Here is a 26,466-nt window from a genome sequence, read left to right on the forward strand (position 1 = left end):
GTCTAGATTTTTTTTAGTTTTTTCTTACTTACTTACTTATCTAAAATACTTGTTTGTTTTTTCTACTATGTACCTTGTTTGCACTATATCTATGCTGCTGTAATCCTGTAAATGTCCCCGCTGCGGGACTAATAAAGGATTATCTTATCTTATCTTATTTTAATTAATCATAAAAATGTATATATTATATTTTATTAATATTTCTTTTGTAATTTACTCCATTTAATATTGATACTTCTTGATTTTTTTTACAATATTTTCTTTTTTTTAATTATTAATTTTCTTTCTTTAATGCACCAATACACCTAAGCAGATTCATTTATATGTGAAAACCTACTTGCCAATAAACCGGATTCTACTTCTGATTTAATGAATGCACATCCCTTCTCTGCTTGCAGGTAGATGTTTGTATCTTAACAGAAGTGAACATAGACAGTGGAGACAAACATCTGCTCTTTGACAGGAGATGGGCGTTGCCCGTCCAGCCGAATGTCAGTCGCTTCGGCCGACACGCCTCCAAAAGGAGGACTTCCTCTCAGGCAATTTAGGAAGTCAACCATCCGGAAAAGTCCCGCCTTAAAACGCCCTGCGAGCTCCGTTCCCATTCGCCGCGGCCGCTGTCAATCAATTATATCCCAAGTGACGTCAGCAGCAGCAGCGCCACACCGGGGCTGAGGAGTGGGTGACGAAAAAGCAATCAAAAAAAAACACCAGGAGCGATGAAATGCACGGACTACACGGGTCCATTTGACTGCTAAATAGCTGGTTGGGTATTTTGAGGGTTTGTTCCCGGTTATGCATGTTGGAGAGCATCATTTTAACACTAAAAAGCTCCTCTGTCAAGCCGAGATTTCTGTGTTTTTCCCCCCTCACCACTCGGCTGCTTTTTCCCAGGGATGGCTAGCTGAGCTAACCTAGCTAGCTAACGATTAGCCTGCTACATCGGGCAGCTGGTGTCTCGGTTCTGCAGGAGGATCGCCGATCTGAGCGGTGTTTTTACGGTCGGATCGCTGCACACGGTTGTCGTCCGTCGAGTGGTGGTGGTGGCAGCGGGGGTAGCCTGGCTGTGGGTCCGGTAGATGGACGGTTCTGACGGGCGCTCATCGTCACTGCGCGGGCGTACAGCGGTGGTTTCGGGGCGGCTAGCCTTGCACTCGGCCGGGCGACCAGCGGAGGGATTGTACAAATGTGGCAACCAGTACTGCCCCGCTGTCTCTGGGACCAAAGCTGCTAGTTTGGAGTAAAAACAACCTTTTTTATTTACTTAATGAGTGTTAAAGTTGCTGTCTTGGTTGACTAGCCACACAGGAGAGAGAGAGAGAGAGAGAGAGAAGAGATTTAACATATTGGAGGAAATCTGACAATCCATCAAGTTGTCACGTTAGCTCAACGTTAGCAGCATTGAGCCTGCAAAGCTAGTGGACTGGTTCAATATAATGGTGGTTATTATTTGCACATTTCACAGGTTGCATTGCACATTCCCTCTGATCTGCGGTCGGTCCCTGTACGCCTGAGGATCTGCAAAACAGAAAAAGACTTAGCTGTCAAATATTGTGACACTTGACAGCAGATTCTGCACAAATCTCCCTCCAAGCAGCATCATCAACATCTGGACTGCTGCTGCTTTATTTGATACTTGGTGTGTGATTTAATCAGACGGGCTTTTTCAGCTCATGCGGTGATGACTTTAGACTCCATGATGGCTTGTTGCCTGAGTGAAGAGGCGAAGGAGTCCAAGAGAATCAACGCCGAGATCGAGAAACAACTCCGGCGAGACAAGAGGGATGCGAGACGGGAGCTGAAGCTTCTTCTGCTGGGTAAGTCCTGCTGCAATCCAACAGGTTTGTCTCACATCTGCTCTGCTGCTTCTTGATAAACACAAACACACACACACACACACACACACTGAACCAGATGGTGCACAAGCAAGTGATTTGATTGCATTGTAAAGGTTTTGCATGCAAAACACTTCACACGCAATTGCTGAAGCCATATCTACCAGGACACCACAGGATTTGTGTGTGATAAGATATGCAAATCCATCAAAAAAAATATACATGTGGTTGAGTAGTGGAGGAGCTTAGAGCAACCATTGACCCAGGAAGCTTGATACTATGCGGTGTGTACAGTAGCAGTCAAAAGTTTGGACACACCTTCTCATTCAACTACTTTGAAGAATCTAAAATATAAAACATATTCTGGTTTGTTGAGCATTTGTTTGTTTACCACATAATTCCATATGTGTTCCTTCATAGTTTGGATGTCTTCAATATTAATCTACAATGTAGAAAAAAAAAACCATTGAATGAGAAGGTGTGTCCAAACGTTTGACTGGTACTTTATATACAGTATGTATGTGTTTATCAATATATGAATGACATTTACGCCACCATCTTTGGTCAGTCCTCTTCTTTGCTTTTACCTCCACAGCTTCAGTGAAAGCCCTTTGACATGGTCAGGTTCATGACAATCTTATATGCAAGACAAGTAAGACGACCAGTCACAAAATAACGGAGGCAGGAGAATATCTTCACTTCATGTATTTGTTTCCGGATTCATTTTGACTATGTTGTGACTTTGCTACAACTCGTGAAACCCCAAAAGACACACTTCTGCATAAGATGGGTATAGAAAGAGGTTTCTTTCTGTAAGTCCACTCAATTGTCATCTAAATTAAATTCGATGTCATAGAATTATACATAGTTATCCACGGGAATAAAAAAAGATTTATGCATTTGTTAGTTAAGTTTAGCTTCATCACATCCAGCTGTCAACTGTTCCCTCTTCTTCCTGTACTCGCCTTCCACATTACTGTAGTTTTATCTGCCTGTTAAACATGGCTTGAATACAGATTAACAGTTTGTTTTAATTAAGTCTACTACAAGAGAGACCACATTCTCTTGGTGTCTGGTCTAGAAAAAAGGGCCTTCACTGAGGTGTCCCACTCTGGGAAAACACTGTTCTCCAAAGAATAGACTCTGCCATCCACAGACTCATGTTCATGTTTAAATAGGAGCAGCAGAGCCATTGTGCGTTTTATGTAATGTTATATTGACAGAGCTGTTATTTAGCTTATTAGAGCTTACTAGAGTTAAGTCCAAGTTTAAGATTGTCTCCAAAGAGCATCCCTAGTACTAACTGAAGTATTCAGTATCATGCTATGAGTACACTTCAGTAACTCTGTGGTTTGTTGTCACAAGGGACTGAATTCACACTTTCTGGCTTTATCAGGATTCACTTGCTCCTATCAGCAACAACGTCCAACACTAAAAGAGATGGCACTGAATAAATTTGCAAATTTTCCTTCTGTGGGACTAATAAAGGATTATCTTATCTTCATTTGACAAATAGCCATTCTTGACTGTGTTCTCAAACAATTCATGTTTATGAGTTGTATCACTGTGAGAACCTCACGGGGAGCTGGACTTGTTGAATGCGGAAAAATAATAAGTTGTTGTATTTTTGCTAACATAAGGAGGTTTTATTATCTTGAGGAGATCTTGAGAGAATATGACTGTAATATAATCTCATAAAGATCCATTTAGAAACACACCATGCACAGAAACATTGGTAAATGGACGGGCAGTGGCTTGAGCAATGTAGCCAGTTATTGAAAAGGTTTAACTCCAACCGATTCTCCAAGATGCATAAGTAATCTTTACTCCTTACACCTTTAACTACGTCTGTATAGTGGTATGTTGAAGTTTCAATGAAAACGAGATGCAGTGAAATTAGCATTCTCTTTTTTTAAAGCGGCTCCAGTAATTTTCCAAACATATGGTCATACAGAAGCTATAACAAGCTGTTGTAGCATTTATCTGATCCCTGATCAGCGCTGTTTGATCTGTACTGGTGAGAGAGCATTGATCCCTATGGGTAAGGAAGTAGCGTGGGTGAGGAATTGGCGTGAGTGAGAGCCCATAAGGTCCAAACTTTTGTCTCACTAGTAATTAATTCATGAATGCATTTCATCCGAGTGATATAGATTATGAATCATTTCTAGCTTTTTAGCAAAACCGTTATTGTATAAAATTGAATTTCAAAGTGCAAGTTATTTCACTTTTGGAGGTTTTAACCATTACCATGCAGCTTCAGGCGCATTACCGCCACCATCGGGACCAGAGCAGCACCAAACCTGATTTGCATGTAGCCTGCGAAAACCAGATGCAGTCATTTGTTTTTCTGGGTATCTCGGACACATATGTGTTGCTAACGGTAAACAGACGTGTATTCAATTGTGAGTGTAAAGTGTAGACGGGGGTTTTGATTAGAGGATTTTTAAATACTGCTACAGCATGACCGTCAAACTATACTGGATTTTTGAAGCTAATAGGAATGTAATTACATATTTGGGAAATTACTGATACAGATTTCATAGTTTGGGTTCATAAATGCTAATCATATTGGGGCTGTTGAATAAGTCAGAGTGGCTTACAAATGTTGCTAACCACCAGTCGCTATGTTAAATCAGTATTTGTATAATAAACCAGATGTATCTATGCTAAGTTATGAGATATCAACTTACTGCAATCTGTTGATATTTTGATATACTATGACGTTTCAGTGTGACTGAATGCCACATGATAACGAAGCACTCCTCTTATTGTTAAATGGCTTACAAAAAATCCTGGTTGGTAACACACAAAAGGCATCTGTTGATTCAGTTGGCCAACATATTGCCAAACATTGATTAGAAATATAAAAGTGTTGTTGGCCGGGCGACATATTGTTATTGTCCTTCCTTTCCTGCTCACAGATGAGATGCTCGAATGGTGACTCACTCGTAGAGATTGATTTGGAAGCCATCCGTTCTCCGTCCACACAACCCAAATCTTTTTTTCGTTTGGAAATGCTAAAGTACAAATTGCAGGAGTCGTTTTAGTTTCAGCTCGTGGTGGGAGTCTGCTGTCGCATTATTTAAGCTTGTGTTAAAAAGGATCTAAGCACTATTTAGCCACGGCAGTGTGAGTTATAGTGCACTCTGGTTGTCTCGCTTCATTTGGAACCTATTATGGACGTCTTTGATCCTTTTTATAGACCTTCACGCAAAGTGTAGCTTTTTATTATGTCTTTGGCTGCATATCACGTCTTCGGTCTTTTCTCTGCAGCGGCTTGTGACTGCTTGAGTTCACTGTTTAATTGGGGAAAGAAATGACAAACTTTAACAAAGAGAGTTTTGGGGATTTGCTCACTAATTCAGCTGTAACCAAATATTCCAGTTTTCAGCTGGAAAGACACAACCTGGGTATTTCTCTGACTCTCATTGTCGTGCTCTTCTAAAGTGCGTATGCATCTTAAAACCTTTTACTTAAATGGTTAACGTTGGATGCAGAGTGACATACCTACTTTACCTACTGACAAGTTGTTGTTTTTTAACAGACAACTATTCCAGCTGTTTATCGGGAACAGGCTGGCTTTCCTCAACAGTGTGGTTAGCTGGTGCATGGTAGAAATGCCGGCTGAGGAAGAGTCGGGATCAGAGGAGTGCTCTGCCGCCTGCTGTAGCTAATGAAAGTCACAAGTAATTAAATGTGTACAGCCAGAGCCCAGGGAGCTGCAGTTATAACACCAGTTTGTGAGCTGTCTTCAGTACAGGACATTTTTTTTTTTTTCAAAATGTGGGAACGACTGTGTGTTAGTGGAACTGTGTCAAACTGCTGCTGTGGATTTTCACATAGATATCTTCACTAACTGAAATTGGCAGATGCACACTAAAGTATACATGAGATCTGAAGAAGTAGGAATGGCCAGGGTCTGACAGTTATCAGTGAAAGGTACTTTTATTTCCCCCTGATCTGGAATTTGATCAGTTTCTATAAAAAGTCCTATTTTCTTGTTATTACAATATAGTTTCGTTTTCTTGTGACATATTTTTCTCAGGATTATTTCATACTAAGTATTTATTTTACAACAAGAAACTTAACTCGTAACCTAAAAGTATCTTGTTATATCAAGAAAAAAAGTATTTGTATTTGTGAATCGTGGCAGTGTGCAAACAATGACTCGAGACAGTGACTTTCACTTCTCCCATGTGGATCCTCTGTTGACTTAAAGGTTAAGTCAGTTATAAGAATTAAAAACCTGTAAAACGTGTACTTACGCTTTACTGTCCTAATGCATCATAGCTTTCCTTCTTCTTTGTTCATATTGTACAACCCTGTTACAAAGCAGTTGAGTAATGCATTTTAAAATGTGACATCACTCCCTTTTCTTTATCAAGTCTAAAATCAATGTTGTGTAGATTTGTTGTCCAATCTCTGACAATTTGAATTGTCGTGTCTCATCATTTTATAACTAAAACGGCCAAATATTGTCTCTTGATCACAAAAATCCAGAGAAATGCCATTTTAAATGAAATATCGCTGCAGAGATGTTGTTGGCTACACATGCTGGGGGCGGCTGTGGCATAGTGGAGAGCAAGGTAGTTCTCCAATCAGAGGGTCGGTGGTTCGATACCCGGCTTCGGCAGTCGATGTGTCCTTGGGCAAGACACTTAACCCCAAGTTGCTCCCGAAGGCTTGCCATCGGTGTGGACTGGATGTTGCATGAATGTTAGTTAGAGTCTGATGGTGGCACCTTGCATGGTAGCCTGTCATCAGTGTGTGAATGATATGTAATATACTACTGATTGTAAGTCGCTTTGGATAAAAGCGTCTGCTAAATGACTGTAATGTAATGTAATGTAAAATGCTCTCGGTACAGATGCCCACAAAAATCACAACCAAGATTATTTGAACATGCTTTGATGAAAGTAACCTTGCTCGCCATATTTGTCTGCTGTTTGGTGCTGAGCAGGTCGTGTACAGGGAGTTTTAAGCTGCCTGCTGCGGCTGAAAAAGACACCATGTGAGCAGTGAGACTGAACCAAAACAGTGAAGCTGCTGCTATAAAAACAAAACGACGAACCGAAAGTTGCTACGGAGCTTAGTAGAGCTGTTAACGTGATGATTATCTGTGAGCTCATCACTATGAATGACACCTGTCACGTACATATAATGTAATCCATTGCTAATATAAAATATTGATTATAGCTGCTTTAATACAACAAAGTTATGCAAACTTTGAGCAATTCTGCTAAAGGTTCAGCATACCCATTCACGGGTTTTTCGGGTATTTTTGCTTCATCGGTTACATAGAAAAGCAATTTTCATGTGATCAGCATGAAAGAACTTAACGTAATGTAAAACCGTTGCATGCATGTTTATATTTTCGAGGATGAAATGAGCTAAAATAGTTTGAACTTTTGATTACACACACGAGCACGCACCTACACACTGAGCACACACTCCATCCGTCAATGTGCACACCGCTCAAACAGGTCGGTAGTATCTGGGTTAATGAGTGTTTGTTTTTTGGCAACACCCAAGGATGTCTCATGCATGAAGCCTACCTACGCCTATTATGGTTTCTCTTAGCAAGTCTTTCAGTAAAGCCAAGCAGATAAGCCCTGTGTTAGCCACATTTATTTGGATCCCTGTTAGCTGCTGCCAAGGTAACGGCAGGCATGGCAGAGTTTTGTGGAACTAACAGAATTGCAGTCAGTACAGATGAACAACCCACACACACAGAGAGGATAGAATGACGTAAAAGAGACTTGATAGCGGGTGTGTATGAACAGTGGCATTGTGGGCCATCAGAGGACTGCCCTGTGGTACCCAGCTATCCTCATAGGCCCACCAGCACTGCTGAAGGCAGAGTTGGCAGATCCCTTCCTTTATCCCTCACTCCCACAACTGTATGTCTAACAGCGCTGACTGACTCTCAGCCAAGGTTGATAATGCTAATCGTCACCCACGTGAGTTTATTTCCAAGAAAATCTCAAATTGCTAGACTCATGCAGCCCGACCTGGTGTGTGACTGTGCCAAGTTACTGCCAGTTAGTTTAGACAAATGCATATTGGTTTATGTTGAAATAGTTTTTTTTTTTAATGCACCATGAAAGTCACATGTACTTTTCAGTTCTGTTCCACAAACAGATGAAACCCATTCCACCTGTCAAGTTATCAGTGGGATACTGAATACATTTTCATAATGCTGCCAGACAGGACATCTATTATTTCTTGACCCCATATGACTTGTGTGGCACAATCTTTCCTGTCAACAGGAAGCCTCGCCTGCCATTGGTGGTCTAACATTGTATTCATTGTGCATTGCGTTAGGTGATTATAGTTCTCATCCAGTTTATGCTGAAATGATGAGTTGCTTTGCTACCTTTCACTGTCATATTTAATTTAAAGTAAATCCTATTTTTTGACTGTTGGTCAGACAAAGTAAACCTAAAAACTAAACTATGAAATGTCAGAAAATTGTGCAAAAAAATCTATTTACAGTTCCACCAAGCCCACTGTGATGACTTTTTAATTTGCTTGTTTTGTTCAACCAGCTGTCTAAAACTCAAACATATTAAATTTACTGCCACATATGAAAAAAGAAAATAATCAAGTCTTTACATTTGAGAAGCTGAAACCAGAGAATATTTGGCTTTTTTGCTTCAAAATTGACTGAAACAATCAATAGATTATCAAAATAGTATTAATCCAGCATATTTCTGGGTTTAGGTATCCGGGTATGGGTTCAAATGTGACATCATGGCTCTTTATACACAAGGCACTGCTTGGCAAGTAAAGATAGGTTAATGCAGTGTTCAACAATACTATCTTTATAGTTAGTCCAGTTTACAGCTCTTTTCACAAGTGCTGTAATGACAATCAAAGCAGATGCTGCATTATCAGCTATGAGTAAGTCACAAAATGCGATGACTAACCGTCTCTGCTTTGCCTTTTTACAGTGTGAGACTTTCATAGATAAGAAATATTTATTAATGATTTGCACAGTTTATCTGGAACTTTTTGGTTCCAATAAGAACATTTGTAAAGTACACTCTGTGGTCAGTTTATTAGGGAACAAACTAGATAAAACTTATGCAGTCTTGAGGTTTAAACTGTTTTTTGTTTTATTTTGGTGCCGTAGTGTTGCTGTTAAATGGAATTGCATTTTACTGAGAAGGGCTTTTTTTTGGACATCCCCATTTATATCAGCGGATGAAACATGCTGTGAGAAACGCTGCAGATGAAAATGGGAAGAAATTTCATCTGACCTTTTTAAATGGCCAATGTTTAGGATTTAGGAGGCTTTACTTTTTTATTTTCTTTTATGATTTTAACATTTTAACTAATTTCATTGCCTCATTCCTGTTAGTTTCTCTGACGAAGCACTTGTACTGTAAGTATACCTCTTTTGAGAGATATTTGTATGCAGCCCTGTGCTTCTGTGCCTGTGTAGATGAAAATTTGAGTTTCACAGTGTGGTACGCAGGCAAGACAAGTAGGTGTTCGTAGTTCTGTACTGTTTGTCTGTCGGCTCTGTTGGTTGAGCAAACTAATGTTGACACACCCAGAGTTTCGGCAGTTATGTGGCAGCCAGGCCGCTGAAAGACTGCCCAGTGCTTCTCATGTCACCGCCTGTCTGGCTTCGTTATTATGGACGCGTATGGTCCCGATAAAACCTTCTCATATAGCTTAATGTCTTTATTTGTATTTAAAGGTCTATGGTAGATGGAAACGTAAACATTTATTATGGTTTTTTTGAAAGACAAATCTATAAGTTGTATCACTTGTTTTATCAGTGGAGTGCCTGTGTGTGTGAATATGAAAATCTAACCGGTCTGGATACCTAAAAAGACAAAAAAGGCTTCAACGTTCTTTTTGTATGTTTACACAGCAACACATTAGCCACGGGCAAGTTCCCAACTTAGTCTTGGACTAGGAAGAAGGAAGTCAAGTTTAATACAGCTCACAATTAGTTAAAGGACTGCGAACTGCAGCAAAAACCTCTGTATACTGGGAAATACTTCTGTTCCAGTACAACTAGTGTTTTCATTAAATGGGAACCAAAATAGGCAAAACGATTAAATTGACATGCAAGTGCTTAAGAAGGAAAAGTATGCTAATGATCAAAGATCTGGATTACAGATCCTGTGCTTGCTGCCCCCTGTTTTCATTAGTGTATAAACTAAGACCTGTGTTTTTGTTAGGATTAGCCCTTTTATATCTACATAGGGAGCACGTCCTCTTCCACATAGTCCACCATATTGCTCTGCCATGTTTCTACAGTAGCCCTCTTTAGCGTTTTTATGTTACCTGAAAGCTTCCGTAGTTTTCCGAAAGGCTTGGAAAGGGAGGGGTGAGCAGAGGGGTATTCAGTTGGTTTTATTCTGCAACCTCACCGATAGATGCCACTACATCCTACACACTGGTCCTTTTTTAAGTCATTTTGTCAAGGTTACTTCTCAGATGTGAATATTTGGGTTATTCTTTGTTTTCAATGATGGTAGACTGAATAAACTTTGGATTGGACCTTTGGTTTACCAAAACAAAGCAATTCAAGACCACTTTGTGAAGTCTCACTACTTTCTGACCTTCTATTGACCGAATGATTTAATCGGATAACCCCCCAAAAATCATTGGATTTAATCTAAAGTAGCAGATTGATATATTAAAGATGTTGATTCTATCATGCCCACGCACTTTATACAAGTATTTTATCAGCCATTACATGCAATAATATCTTTGAATCTGTGAGTTTCGGCTGATAAAATCAGACCTTTTTCACTTTAAGAGCGGCTATAGCAGAAATAATGTTTTAATACAGTGTACTGTTATTTTCCACAGTCTTGTTCCTGCTTTCCACCTATTACTAAGTACCTTCACTTTCATGTCCCATGTGGTCTTGTCCCTTTAGCTACACATATAACCTGTAGGAGGAGGGTTGGTGGGGGTGGAGGGGCTCCATCTCGTGACAGGAACAGTGACATGGGAAATTAATATGAAACAATTTTGATCTCTCGCACACGCACACACATTCAAACGGGTAACTGTATTCATAGCAGCTGCACACTGAAGCATCTGCCAATATGGCGTTTCAAGTATTGTGACACTCTCTGTCAATGCACAGACAGTAAAGTTGGACAAAGGGTGTTTTTAATCTGCAGATCTGGAATCAGGCAGTCAGCCTTTCGATAAAACAGTTTCAGGATGTGAGAAGCACAGTGATCCAAAAGTTCCGTTAAGTAAGGGTTGGTATTCTTCTTAAAAATCAAGAATCCTTTTGGGATGCAGAAACTACAATTCAGGAGCCAAACCCAGTTCTCTTCTCCTACAGTAAGAATGTTCCTGGGGGAGAGAAAAGAGCCACTAGACAGTCATTCAGTCATTCAGTTCCTGTAGAGTCAGACAGGCCTTCAGCAAACCTTTCCCAACACTGAGCTAAAGTGGAAATGGCTTCCTGTTTGAAGCTATGTCCACTTATAGTTTTAAGGAATCATTTACTTGGAGTTCCCTCCTCCACCACTCTGTCACACTTTGCACCTCCTTCCTTTCCCTCTTGTCTCCTCGACTCTCTTTTGTTCTTTCCCTTTCAACATGGATGCCAAACTCTGCTTCAAGTTATTGCTCTTCATGTAAACCACAGCTGAAATGTCTGCCGTGGCCTCCAGCTGGCCCGACCCAATGAAACGGATCTGTTTCAAATATTTGTTTCCTGTTCTTTTTGAGTTAATAGTTATTTAGCAGAACGACTACCCCGTTCTGGTGTTGCACGGATTACCGATACATGAAAGGTGTTGTGATACCCGCCCTGCCGTTAAAACAGAGGTACGATACCCCGTTTTATTGGTACCGGTACTTGGACAGTACCAGTGTTTTGGCTGTGGTTTAAGAGCTGTAATTATGAATTGCATCGATGTGCGACAGCGGGGCAGTTTGTGTGTTCAGCTGCTTCCAGTCCCTACAGGCATAGCAGGCATGCCATCCCTTTTTTTTCTAGCAAATTTGATAGAACATAATAACATCATGCCCCTGGTTTGCATTTATATTGTTGCATTGTTGTTGTTGAAAATGGTTAAAAAAATAAAAAAATAAATAAAAGTTTTGTGGTTTCCCATTGCCCACGATGACATCCTCAAAAGTCTTATTTTGTCGACAACTCGGGGATATTTAGTTTAGTGTCATAGAGGAGCAAATAAACCATAAAATTTTCACATGTGAGAAGTCTGATTCAGATCATTTTTACGTGCAGTGTAATCAATCCAGTTTTCGTGTGAGCTGCCTAGTTTTGGAGATATCGGCTGCAGATATGTCTGCTATCTCGTGAGTATAATCAGACTTTATGGCACTTGACTTGTGGTGCTCAAAGCGCCCAAAAATGCATTTAAAATTCTCAACACCAATGTCTCTTTCCAGATATCATGACCCTGTTACTCAGGATAATCCACAGACCTTGTTGTGAGCAGTTTCATGAAGGAACTATTTTCTTTCAACCAAAGTTCTTACATGAAACAAACGATCTAGATTTACTTTTTTAGGGTTCACAAATTTAAATAAAAAAATGTGCAAGTATCCAATATTTAGAAGAGAATGATATCCTTACAAGATTCAAATCTTGATGTCCATTATTTGCTTTTTATAATTTTCTATTTCCCATAGGCTTAGAGTGGAGTACTGGTTGAGGACATTGTGGGTTTAAAATAAATAAATAAAGCACGTCAAAGTTGCATGTTTGACTAGACTCTGTGGAGACGTACTGAAGCCTATCAGTTGGGCCTATCAGCTGGTGTTTTCTGCCATGTATTTATGAGTCCAGGACAGGAGTTGCCATGGCAACTAGCATTACCCCTCAGGAGTAGCTCCAGTGAATGTACAGTAGCTTGTCCGTGAGAAATGATTCTGCTGGGTTTTCCAGTTGGGCAGGAGAACAATGGGATCTGTTGAATTAGGCAGATCATGCCGGCAAGTCAGGTCAATTTTTATTTGGATATAGTCCCAATATTATAAATCCCAAACTTTCCTCATGAGGCTTCACAATATGTTCGCCATACGACACCTTCTGTCCTTTTGACCCTGGCTTGCCATGCCAACTTTGCTCTGGTTTTGTGTGTTTTGGAAAATGCAAACACACATGAATATACCACACACACACTCAATTAAAAAAACCAAGCTGACATATTCATCCCATGTTATCTCCTGTTACTTCTGTGCTAGAAAATTATGAAAGTAGAGAAAATGTAACCCTCAGTATTTTCCTTTTCTTAAGCCCTCACATCCTAGTAACTACCTCCCTCCTCTACAGCTCTTTAGTCAATGAGAAAGTGAACTCTCCAGTGCTGTGTCCTGACAATCGCTATTTATGTCCCTCTCTCAAAGACATACTCTGTCTGAAGGGGGAACTCCAATGTTGCCTGACCTGCTTTCCACAGAGAAAGATCCTGTCTGGTTAGAGGACAGGCGGCGCTCAGGGCACTCCTTCCACTGGGCTCTTCTGTCAGCGACAGTCAAACTTGACTCTTGTCATCCTTGGAAGACATTTCAGCCACTTTGTCTTGGGAATACCAGCTGTACTTTATCACACAAAGCACATTCCACAAACCAATCAGCCACTACAGTTCTGTCTACACAGTGTGGCTGTTAACATTATGAGCGGTGTGCAGCTTTCCTTTCACTGTTATGTCACTGTTGGACACATTGGAGGCTGTAGACCAGACCGAAATATCTAAACTAGTCTACTATTGGTGGGATTGCAGTTAATTTTTGTCCTGATATTCATTGTCTTAAGGAGGATGACTCCTACTGACTTTTTCTCTAGCGCCACCTTGAGGTTGATATGTATAAAGTGTGTTGACAACTGTACCCTGGATTGCCGACATTTAAATTCACCCAGCACTTTGGTTTGTGACTAAACACTTCAAATGAATGAACTTCCCATGAGCCTCAACTGTACCTTCTGTTTATTGTAAACTATCAAATGTTAGCATGCTAACACACCAAGCTTACTTCTCTTTTTGCTACATTATGGGATGTCTGCATGCATGGATGTATTTCACATGTTTGTCAGCATATATGGTCTGCAGGTACAGTCTGTGTGGTTATTTAGATTATGTGCAACGTTAAAAAGTAGATACAATACCAAACATTGCAATGTAAAACTAATATCCTTGGGTTTGTGTATCTGTTCAAACAACAGCATTTTGATTGTCATCACATGATATCTTTTAACTTGTGATGGGCACTTTATACATTTTAAAAGATCATTTAAACTAGAGAATCGTTTTATTAGTAGAAAAAGTAATATTTAGATTAATTCATGGCGAAAATAATTGTGTGTAGCAGCACTAGTTGGGATCAGCGGGACAAAGACAAGAGTGAAGATAGAAATCAGAGAGAATACGTTTAGCTGAAGCTGCAGTGACTCAGACTTGAACGTTTGAGAGAAGTGAGATGGTGATCAGTGGTGGAGAGCTCCAGCAGGATTGTACAGGAAGAAAATAGGTGGTGGAATAGAGGAGGATTGCTCTGAAAAGAGAGCTGCATAATGGATCTAGAAGTTGCGTTTGGGTAAGACGCTACCTGCCTTGTCTTCTGACTGTTCCTCTTTAAGTTGATGTATACAAAGCTGCATAGCTTGCTCACTGAATATATGTCCATATAAAGATCCAGGTTCAGCTGTGGAAGCTCTTTTGCAGAAGTGAGTGTCTGAGGGATCTGTGGGCTGATGTGTATTTCTTCTCCTGCATGTTTTCTTCTATATGACGAGACATTTCTGTGTGTTTATGCTTGTGTGCACATGCATGGTCACTGTGATACAAAATTGCAGGAGTGAACTCGGTTTACCCAGGTCTTTGTTGAGCTTAGGTGAGCCGTGCAGCCCTCGTGGTTACTATTGGCTGCTCCACTTACCCAGACTGTCCACCCACAGCCAAAACAATGACTACATTTCATTGTTACATTGCACATCTCAGAAACATTTGTCCACATATATTTTAGACTTTGGTTTAAGTCCCATACTCAGGATTATGTAGCTCACATTTCTTGATCACCAAAAGTGCATACAACCATGAATAAGTAACATTTTTTTTTTTTGTATCTGTACATTTTTTAACAGATACAAAATACTTTACAGTTTTAATGAGATGAAAAGGTAATTATTAATAATAAGTGAGCCAGGAGCAGACACCATGTGGAAGAATGACAGTTCAGCTAGTTCAGCAGCCTGTTCTGGTAAAACACAGACTGAGTTGGCTTTGAGGTCTGGCTCACTGCCTGGGGGCATGATGGTGTGGATTCTTTCACAGTCTTGTGTATCAGCAGCAGGTTAGAGTTGGACAGACAAGGTCAGCCTGTTGCAAAGACCGGCCAATTTATTACCACAGAAATATGAGTTCTATAAAAAAAGGCTCAAATTTGGCCACGGATGTTATGCTTCGTTGACTCTCTCTTGAGAACAGTTTAGGATCTCACTGCTCTGAGAAATACATTTGCTGACTACAATAATGTGAAAGAGCTAATTCACGATGCTGTGTATTTTTAATTTATGCGTTAGACCAGGGTGGACGGATTAGAGCTCATTTTTGGGTATTGTGAAATTGGCCGTCTTTTCAAACAAATGTTTGAATTTAATAGTCATACTCGTTCTACTGTTTATTCACATTAAACTCTTTAATTTTCCCCAGTTTTTCTGCACCCAAGAATTATCATCACGTCTCATGTTAGTTTTTTCTTCTCTTTCCAGTTGTTGGTCAGCACTGTAGGATACTTAAACTTTCTGTTTTGCTCTTGGGTCATGTCAAGGGTAGGAAGACAACAGTTGTACCTTTTCCCGCTGTCAGCAATTGCCCGTATCCATTTCTGATCCTCTTTGTCTGTCTTTTCAGGTACTGGAGAGAGCGGCAAGAGCACCTTCATCAAGCAGATGAGAATAATCCATGGGTCAGGCTACACAGATGAGGATAAGAAGGGCTTCACCAAACTGGTCTACCAGAACATCTTCACCTCAATGCAGGCCATGATCCGTGCAACTGAGACCCTGAAGATCCCGTACAAGTACGAGCAGAACAAGGTGCGTACTGTTTGTACCAAGCCCACACTTCCCCAGAGCTCACAGTTCAGTCCACACAGATTAAAATAACTAGTTTACCTTTTATAGTTCACAATTTTGAAGTTCCCAGTCCAAGACGAATACTTGGTTATACTTGCTAGGTTGCGAGGCACATACACTGCTGAACAGCAGCTAATGAAATAATTGATTATTTAATGGATTTTTTTTGATTGTCCACCTTTTCTAATGTTGATGAGTGTTACTTGAGCACATATGGTTTATGACAGCGATACAAAGATGAAAAGACGACTAATTAACACAAAAATGTAACGAAGTACATGGGAGCTACCGGTCGCCGCATCTACATGTGCTGCATGTGGCGGGAGTGAATTGTGGCCTCTGAAAACTCATCACTATGCTGAACCCAGGCCTCGTACTGTGTAATCTAGAAAAGGGTATTTTAAAAGTGGGGATATGTATGTAAAATGTATGCTTCTAGGAATATAGCACTGTAGAAATTGTAAATGTGGCCAATACAGAAAGACATTGGACTCCCAAAAAGCACCTGATACCACCGACTTTGAGATTTGGAGGCACTCACTTGTGAATTTCACTCACAAATTGAATCTTGCATAAAATACTCGGATAATAAACTGACATGTTGTTGTTGTTGTTAAAAGTGTGCCGTTCTTGCTTTGTTTCTTGTTCTCCCAGAACAATGCCCAGGTGGTGCGTGAGGTGGACGTGGAGAAGATTTCATCGTTCGAGCAGCCGTACACCAGTGCGATAAAGATGCTGTGGGCTGACCCTGGCATCCAGGAGGCCTATGATCGCAGGAGAGAGTACCAGCTCTCCGACTCAACCAAATAGTACGTCTACGATCTTTGAATCTACAAGAATGACTGATATTTAACTTAATGTGTAGATGCAGTATCACTGTGTGATTTGTAAAGATTTTCAATGCAATGTGATGAAGTTTCAGAAGTATAGACATGTGGAATGAAATCCCAGTTGCTCGGAAAATGTTGCCAGATGCTATTAGACCTTTTTTCAGCAGTTTCCTACCTGTGATTTCATGCACTCGGCCCGAGGAAGGGAAGAGAGTTGAGGCACATGGGGAGAGTCGTGGAAAAGGAGATGTTGGCAGATTTATAAACGACTCCTAATAATATCCGAGCTAATTCCAACCTACATTAATCCATTTCAGACTAATATGGCTCCTTAAAAAGTTGAGGATTGGGGGTAAAAAATTCAAGCTTCTAAATGTGTATACCTAGTTTAAAGAGCTACTGCTGGCTCATGCAAATATATATATATATTTTTTTAAATGTTGTTTTCAATTAAATGTGTGACATGTAATTGTGTCTGCTCTTTGCACATGTGCATGAGGGGTCTCATACTGTGGAGACCTGAGGTTTTTTCCACATGTGCATCTTTATCATATGTTCCCTCCCCTTCCACAGTTACCTTAATGACTTAGAGCGAATAGCATCGGCGGGGTACATGCCCACTCAGCAGGATGTGCTGCGGGTTCGAGTGCCCACCACCGGTATCATTGAGTACCCGTTTGACCTGGAGAATATTATCTTCAGGTACTGGTGTTGAGTGCTGCCGATGACGTCACTGGTTGGCTAGCTACCCGACAGTTGGTCGGCCAGTTGAAAACCGTCGATGCCGCTGTCGCCCACCTACCCTGTACTGCACATCCCTGATGGGACGCTCTCAAAGACTGGCCTCGAGAACCCCAACCCTCCTTTCAAGTCTCGCTAAAAAGGCAGTCATTTTTTTATTTCAAATATGGCTTCTTGTGTGCTAAATCATCTATTTGGAGTCAAGTTAAAAGTTCCTGCTTCCTTCAACCTTCACAGTGAGCACTTTAAGGGGGAGCAGATGATACATTGAGGAGTGTTTTGTCTTTGGGAGCTGCCATCAAGGATGAAGCTAAGTTTCTAAGGGATAATTTTGGGGGGGAAGAGGTACAAAATGTCACCTAACCCCCTCGTAACTCTTGGGAATGGCTGTCTGCAGTTACATCTGGACTGATCCACTTGCTTTAGGAGGGGGGGGTGCTGTATCTGCTGTTATGCTTCACTTTCTCTTTCCCCCTCTCTCTCTGTCTGTCTGTCTGTTGTTGTCCTTCCTGTCTCTAGCTATCTAAGTGATCTGGATCGTATTGCTGAACCCTGCTATCTACCAACCCAACAGGACGTGCTTAGGGTTCGAATCCCAACCACTGGGATCATAGAATACCCTTTCGACTTGCAAAGCATCATTTTCAGGTAGAAGGAGAACGACACTACTTTGACTAACACCACTTCTGTGCCCCACTGGTGTTCTGTTTTCATTTTGAAATCAAAAGGCCACCTTGAGTCTGACTCAACATAACATATTCATTCAACATGTTTAAACGTCACCCACTACAATCTTTATGTCTTCATTTTGTCTGAATATATGTCCCATGTCCATGGGGTTATTGTAGTCATAGAATGTATTAGAGGTGCCCCATAATATTCTACTACGAGACATTTCGATTATGAAGTCTGAAGTTTCACAGTGAAATCGTCGCACTGGCAGAATTTTTTTTTATCATGAAACTGAGGATCGCTCCATTCCGGTTATATGGTGATACCGAATGTCTGATTTTGATCGTTAGTAGGTCAAAACAAGCAATTTAATAATCTTTGGGAAATTGTGGTGGACATTTATTTTTTTTACCATTTTTGGGCACATTTTAGACCAAACTCTTAATTTGCAGATGTGCAGCTTATAACGAAAATACACATACTTCTACATATTAACATATTAACTGCAGTCTCTAATTTGCTACAGTAAAAAAACAGGTCTCGATGATTGTGTGGTTATAAGATAAAGTTGTGTAAATAATTATGAATGGATGCTTCATGAGAATGCTCAAGCTGTAACTCCACAAAGTCTGCATGTTTTAGAAACGGAACGGCTCATTTTTATATAATAGTTTTTCTGTGCAGTCCAGACACATAGCCTCCAGGACTTGGCACAGAGACAGTCTTAGGACCTGCCACCAATACAGAGAGCAGCTTCCCCTCCTCCCTCTCTTACAAAAAAAAAAAGAAAAAGGGAAGATGAGAAGATAGAGTTGGACTCAGGGAACAAGAGCGATTACAGAAGAGTGCGAATCGATAGGAAGCCATCATGTCAGCCCCCTCCTACGCTTGGCAAGGCTAGAAATAACTCTGCTTGCAATGAGGTTGTGCTGAAGAGGTTCCCAGCCTCCCTGCTGCAGCCAGCCGATAGGCTCTGCTCTGCTCGGCTGGGCTGCTGCTGCTGCTGCTGGTGATTCACTACACGCTCTCAATGACATCAGTCTTGTGTTAAGTGACCGAAAATACAAATATGAAGTGGGAATGAGTGTGAGATGTCAGGTTTTCTGTCAAGGAGAGCACAATTATTCTGGTTTCTTAGTTTAGTGATTTATGAGATTGAGTAATTAAACATGGAGGCTACTTCCGGATGAGAAGTTCCTCAGGCTCCAGCTCATGTATAGTAACAAGCACATGTGGTGTTATACGGCCTCTGCTTACAGTCGACAGGACCGTAGCTGCAACAAGGAAGCCTTTCATATACACATCTCCATTAGACTTGGTTCCTTCTCCTTTTTAATTGGCTTTTGAAGTCAAAGAAAATGCAATTTCACTTGGCCCATTCAGCGTAGGAGAGCTTAGCGTGCTAAGTAGGTCACTCATCCTTGCTAGAGGAAAGAAAAGAAAAAAAAAAAGGAGGTCTGATGTGAAGGAGTTTTATTTTAGGCTGGCTCTTCTGGAGGACATTTATCAATGCCCTCCCTCCCTCCTTCTGGCAGACTCAATGACTGAGTTCACCTTTCGTGATGTGTGATCAACGTCTCACCGTCTTTTGAATGCTATCTGTTTAAATTCTCCGGGATACAGACTTGAACTGACTCAACTGATCAGTGCAATCACAGTTTAATTCATTGTCTGAGTTTGCAATTTCAATAGAAGTTTAGTTGGTATATTGACGGATCAAACAATCTGACTTTTACCCTTTTTTGCTCCTTTTTCCATTCTTATAGACAGCATTAGCTTTTCAGTTTAATTTTTATTAAATTACATTTTCCTGGTTTGAGTACCTCTTTTGGGAGAAAAATTAATCTAAACAAAAACATGGACATTAAAACCAGCTTATTCAAGAGTCAATAACCATCTCTTGCCTCAGAAATGAAACCTATATATCAAGTTCATCATTTCAATTTTCTGGCATTCTTCTTAATTTTCCAATTCTTAAATATTCCATCTTTTCATCTTGTTTTTTCTAAAAAAAAAAATAAAATAATAATCTTGCCCTGCTCCGACCTCCATCTGTTGCTCCTCTCATGTCCGTCACATTTAGTACCCTTTTTGTAGGCACTTCTAAACAAGAAAATATTTCTCCTGCATGGACTCTTCTGCATGGACTCTGGAGAGAAAGGAGAGAGGGGTTGCATTGTTTGCACACACACACACACACACACACACACACACACACACACACACACACACACACACACACACACACACACACACACACACACAGACACACACACAGACACACACTTCCTTGTAGTTATTTTGGTTCAGTGTAGAGAAGGTTTGCTCTGTCCTCTCCGTGATTCACGCTTCAAATTCTCTGTTCAGGTTTTTCTGTTTATGTTATCGGTGCAAAAGGGGTGTTTGGCTTGTACTACGATAGGCTCATTAGATATTAGTTATGTTCAAGTACTAGCAATAGTGAGACCACACTGGCCTTGAAATTTATTGATTGGCCACCACTGGATACAAATCTAAAATATAAAAAATAATGTGTCCTAAATGAAATATTTATACAAGACGAATGCCTCTTTGCACTGATATATTTTCTCCTTGAAAATCATATTCCTGTCTTGAAGAGACCCGCTTCTTTGGCTGTTGGCTTCAGGGTTAAACAAAAGTTCAATCTTTAAAGATAATTTGATCTAATTCTCATTTCTTCTCTTTTATGTGATTCTTTCTCCTCCACCTGTTTGGCGGCCCTCCATCTCATCTCCTCGTTTTCCACTCAGGATGGTGGATGTGGGGGGTCAGAGGTCAGAGAGGAGGAAGTGGATCCACTGCTTCGAGAACGTCACCTCCATCATGTTTCTGGTGGCGCTCAGCGAGTACGACCAAGTCCTGGTGGAGTCGGACAACGAGGTGAGACATCGACACAGAAACGGTTGTGATCTCTGAATGCTTGAGTGCATACGCTGCGTTCATAATGAGGCTTCATGTCTTGTCATATTTTAACATGCAATCACAAGACATTCGCAGGTTTTCTCTCTCTTTTTTTTAAATTCAGCTTCTTAAACATCCTACAGCTGGAATGTGATATTCAAACTTCAATTGCAAACATTCACATTAATTGGACAATCAAATGTCGTTCACCTGGATACATCCACATGTGTAATGTGAAAGGTTTGTCTTGTAGTGAAGATCCTTCAGACAATGATCACCAGACTCAAAGTTCCCATCAGCTCCATAAAGCCTATTGTTTTGGTTTTACGGACCCTAGTTTTAATGTTTTGGTTCCACGGCTCTCATAAACCTGATTTCCAGCCGCAGCAGGCAGCTGTTTTATCTGAAAAAGCTCAGACTCTCATAGTGGAGCATTAAGGAGCCAGCTGTTTATCATAGAATTTTGTGCTGACTAAAAGAGATAAAAGGAGAGTGAATATCGGGCGTACGTTGGTCAGGTGGCCAAAAACACAACTTGAAATGAATGCAAATGTTGAGCCGTGTCTGCCGGATGTGTAAATAACCAGCTGTTTGCTAACATGTTCACCATATCAACTTTTTAAGGTCATAATACGTCAATGTTGTGTTCACAGCTTAGACTCTCTGTCAGCAAACTCCTTGGATATATAGTTTGTGAATGTCGTTGGCAATGTCCTCGTTGACTGTTCAGATAGAATTATCGCTAATAAAGCTACTGTGATCAACCCCCAGCATGCCCTCTGCTCCTCTCCCGACAACAAGCCCTTTCACTGACCAGAGGCCTGTTTCACGCAGCGAGTTCAACATACCCGTAGCATCTTTAGGATATCTGGCCTAACCGACCCTAACAACCATGAATTCCACTAAGCGGTCCCACAAAGCTGGTTATCAACGCGGGTAATTCAACCCAGGTTTTTCCAATCTGGCTGTGAGCGCGTTTACATAAAAGGGGGTGGGGGGGTTGTTTTCAGCAGCTGACCAATCACAAACACGGACAAGCCTGCTGTCAGCAAAGCGCCACATTTCAGGTATAAAGAGAAAAAAACCACAACATCGGACAAATAAGTTAAACACGTAACTCAGGAGAAAAGTAAGACAGTTTAAACAGCCAAATGAATGGCCTACTGTGTGAATGCGTAAATGAACAGATCTATAATATCACTGCTTCATATAGAGCACGGTAGATCTGACTATAATCACATGTCTGTATTCCATTCAATAAATGTGTTGCTTGGATGTGTTCTAATTCTTTCAACTGCACTCAAGTGGTGCGAAACGGACTTGGGAGCAAATTAAAAATAAATATAAAAACATAGAAACCTTCTCAAGGCAGTGAGAAGGTTTCTTTCTATAAATATAATAACCCAAAGCGTACATTAAAGTAACGGTGCATCCATTAAGTATAAGACACGACTCCAACATGTCACACTGCAACACACAGCTCAAGAGGCTAACACACTTTAGTGAATATATGATATCATATGAACGTATGATGATAGAATATATACTGATTATTTTATTTTTCCCTTTTCTAGGCCGCCGCGTTTACAGACGAAAGAATAACGCTAAAAACGCCATCAGAACACATCTGCAACACATTAACTTTATGTAATACACACATGTAATTGTAGTCAGATCTATCGTGCTCTAGATGACAGTGATGTCATAAATATTTTAATTCAAACAGTCAACGATTATGTTGCTTTTAGTCTAGACCAGTAGTTCTCAACCTTTTTTCAGTGATGTACCCCCTGTGAAATATTTTTTCAGCCATGTACCCCCTAACCAGCGCAAAGCATTTTTGGTTGAAAAAAAAGATGTAATACACAGCGCTCTGCCATCAGTGTCTGATTTATTAAACTGTCAACACTGAAGATTGCATTGTTGCATTGAATTCAGTTCATGAACTTACAATTATATTTTATTGAATATTTATTAAATAACTATTTTTAAAGGATTTTTGAATGGATGCTAATTTTAAATATATTTAAAATAAATCTCAAGGCACTCTCCCTGGAGTGCCTTCACGTACACCCCCATTTGAGAATCACTGGTCTAGACGATGACTTTAACTTCTCCGTATTTGTGTAATATTTGTTAACGATCTACGTAGCGAGCTTTGTTTGGTCAGTAGGCGGTGCTTTTATACGGGTTCATCTCTTATCTCCAACATAACCTGCTCCGGAGCCGGTTAGGTGTTGGGCATAAGTAACCATGGTGATCTGTCCCGGTAAGAAGTGAACCTCCGTCGTGGATCTGCAAACCCAGAATTAACCCTGAAGCTACCTCCATAACCTCAAATGTTTGGTGAAACGGGCTTCCCGTCATAAGACAAACGAGTTTCATAATCCAGGCCCAGCTGGCAGCTTGGCTCCCTACATGTGCGGCACATCGCTGCAGCTTCAACCGTGTCGATGTTTGCCCACTCTGGCAGCAGTTTGTTAATGCACACGTACTGTACTTTATCTTCACTGGGCCTTTTTATTGTACGCACAAGGACATTTTTGCACGTTGCTGTATATTTGCTTTTCCTGCTTGTAATATGTCACATGGTCACAGGTGGCAGGCCCCACTGGAAGGTTTTGATTTTGTTACCGAGCTCCGACTCTAAATGGTTGACGGCTGAGGCTGGGCAGCGTTTAGGCATCACGGTCTGCAGGGATTATCCTGTCGTGTTGACAGGCTCGAGACCGAGACTTTGACCCTTCAGACCAGTCGGAGCCTGACGAGATTGTTTTCACACATCTTTGATTTCAGTGTGTCAAGTCTGTCCAGGATCATATTATGTCTCGCCAAGACTAAACTTGGGGATGGATGTCGGCAAGGAGTTTAGACCAGAAAGAGGAAGAAGGGTGGTGTTTGACAGCGGCTCTAAGCTTTTACTAGTTTACACGAGTAGGTTTCTAACTCCACTTGCTCTGCTTTCTATGTTTGCTTGACAGTTTTCTTTGGAGGAATAAATCTTATGTTTGGAATGTGCCTGGATGAATTAACAGAACAGGGAAAGTCTTGAGCCATTTTTTGGGGGTTGTTTTGACAATCTTGAGTGTTCCCTGACTGTATGTCATCCATTACTACAATATCCTGTATTCTCTGTATATACATTCCAACTGATGTCATCCAGCTGCAGTTCATCACTTCTAATAAGATAATGTTTTGTGTCAGACCGAGTCTTGAGGGATACAAACAAAAACCCAACAGCGTCTTCTTTGGAGGGTTGCACGAAACAATGAGGGTGTTTGCTTCTCTAACTAGCCATTGATAACAGCTTAGCTATGCTACCAATGTTAAAAATCATAATGATAACTGAAAGTAACATATTATTGCAGGTTTTAATAAATAAACTTAAATGTGTCTTGTGAAACGTTTCTTCATGTATTTGTCTTTGAAGAGAAACTGAATCTGAAGTCTCATTTGGCTGCATTTTGATGGTCGCTGGTAGTATTTTTCCTGCCGACTGGATGGTTTCTTTCAGTTTATTTGTGAATCATGTCCCGTTATGGCAGAAGTCCAGTGACCCTTTCACCAAAAACAGAATGTGACAAAGTTTATTGTACTGGAAATCACTCGGTTCCGTTGGTCATTGCTCTAAGCACTGTTCAGCCTAAATGTTTCATCAAATATAGATGTAGGTAAACGGCAAACAAAGAAAGGAGAAAGCAGCCAACAAACCGGGAAATAAAGGCTTTACATTCTCCAATTCAGACTCGCCCCCAGTAATGTAACTGGCAGGCCCTTTTCAGCACTGCTTTGGCAGCGTTTCAGAGACGCACCAGGGTCTCTTCATTGTTGGTGCTGCTAATTGAATGTTAACCCCAAAACTTTTAGAGATAATCCTGAAAATAAAATGTGAACCCTGTGATATTTATACAAACCAATTTTCTGCTTTCCTTTTCTGTCCTGTTAGAATCGAATGGAGGAGAGTAAAGCTCTGTTCAGGACCATCATCACATATCCATGGTTCCAAAACTCCTCCGTCATCCTCTTCCTCAACAAGAAGGACCTGCTGGAGGAGAAGATCATGTATTCTCACCTGGTTGACTACTTCCCAGAGTTTGATGGTAAATTGACTTCTTAACAACAACAAAAAAAAGACATCTTAACAACTACGTACATTTTATACAGTCTTCCTATCCGTGCGTAGTTGTGTAGTTAGCCTCAGCAGTGAAGTATGTTCAAGGATTAAGTGGAGAAGCTATATCAGTAATGTGGTGGCTCTTTTTTTTTTTTTTTTCAGTGTACTTTTAGCCAGTAACTGACCGTTTTTAGAGGCTGTTTATCAGTATGAACACCAAACTGTCTGTGTCTTATCTCAACAGTGGAAGTTACTTCATTCCAAAAGTGTCAGTATCATTATTTGCACACACAGACAAGAACCTTTAACTTGTATTTTTGATTGTACAGTGCCACCCTATGGTTATGATGCTGTACTACAACACAAACAGAATCATTTGACTGATCAAGCTAGTTTATTTATTTTTGGGGTATTCTGTTTAATTGTTTGCATGCTCATATTTTAAATAACACTTAGAAATGACTCAAAGAAAACAGTAAAGGTTAAATTATGCCAATGTACTGCTCAATAGCAGCTATAAAAAAAAATAATGATTTATTGTTCTTCCAGGCCCCCAGAGGGACGCCCAAGCAGGTCGGGAGTTCATCTTGAAGATGTTTGTGGACTTGAACCCAGACAGTGACAAGATCATCTACTCCCATTTCACATGCGCCACCGACACGGAGAACATCCGCTTTGTCTTTGCCGCCGTCAAAGACACCATCCTGCAGCTCAACCTCAAAGAGTACAACCTGGTGTGAAAAAAAAGAGAAACGGAAAGAGGGAGAGAGAAAGAGAGGGAGAAAGCAAGACCTGCAGCCCCCCCCCCCCCCCCCCCCCACACACACACACACACACACACACACACACACACACACACACACACAATGCAGAGTCCACTTCTAGAAAACACACACAATCTGCATGAAACACACTGCGGCTCAAAGAGTTAAGCATTGCTTCATTCTTTACCAGACCAACACTATCCATGTTCTGTCCCCATCGTCCACTGAGCTCCTTGGTTGTTGGTTTGCCCATTTTTTTTTTTTTTTTTTTACATAAGAATGGTTCTCTTCTTTGTGGCTCTGATAATCCCTCTTCTTGTACAAACACAAATATAACACTCCCTCCATTTTGTCCCCCTCTCTTTTTGGTCTGGTTTTGGTCTGCTCCGGGGCTCCTCTTGGTCCTCATTCGGGCCCTGCTCACATTTCTTCCTTTCTTTACACTACATTATCACCAGTGCTTGTGTGTTGGAGGTGGGTAGAGGGCCTTCTCTGG

At 40.7% G+C, this 26,466-nt stretch overlaps 1 protein-coding gene across 2 annotated transcripts; it reads left to right on the top strand.

The window, feature by feature from the left end:
• Positions 1–621: 621 nt before the first annotated feature.
• LOC129094874 (guanine nucleotide-binding protein G(q) subunit alpha) lies at positions 622–25,982 on the top strand. 2 transcript variants are annotated; one of them, XM_054603168.1, is made up of 7 exons: positions 622–1,817; positions 15,704–15,888; positions 16,582–16,736; positions 17,331–17,459; positions 20,942–21,071; positions 25,039–25,192; positions 25,756–25,982. In XM_054603168.1, the coding sequence occupies exons 1-7, from the start codon at positions 1,682–1,684 to the stop codon at positions 25,944–25,946; spliced, it is 1,080 nt and encodes a 359-aa protein (XP_054459143.1). In that variant the 5' UTR covers positions 622–1,681; the 3' UTR covers positions 25,947–25,982. The 2 variants fall into 2 exon arrangements, with proteins under 2 accessions (XP_054459143.1, XP_054459142.1); XM_054603167.1 differs by lacking the exon at positions 17,331–17,459 and adding an exon at positions 18,018–18,146.
• The last annotated feature ends 484 nt before the right edge of the window (positions 25,983–26,466 follow it).

The sequence above is a fragment of the Anoplopoma fimbria genome, chromosome 8, assembly GCF_027596085.1.
Source record: "Anoplopoma fimbria isolate UVic2021 breed Golden Eagle Sablefish chromosome 8, Afim_UVic_2022, whole genome shotgun sequence".
NCBI lineage: Eukaryota > Metazoa > Chordata > Actinopteri > Perciformes > Anoplopomatidae > Anoplopoma > Anoplopoma fimbria.

What these genes read in the sequence shown, in the direction of transcription:
- LOC129094874 (XM_054603168.1), top strand. Translation starts at nt 1,682, where the DNA reads ATGACTTTAGACTCCATGATGGCTTGTTGCCTGAGTGAAGAGGCGAAG. An exon ending in GCTGAAGCTTCTTCTGCTGG is followed by an intron (nt 1,818 to 15,703) that starts GTAAGTCCTGCT and finishes CTGTCTTTTCAG; the next exon opens with GTACTGGAGAGAGCGGCAAG. An exon ending in CTCTCCGACTCAACCAAATA is followed by an intron (nt 16,737 to 17,330) that starts GTACGTCTACGA and finishes CCCCTTCCACAG; the next exon opens with TTACCTTAATGACTTAGAGC.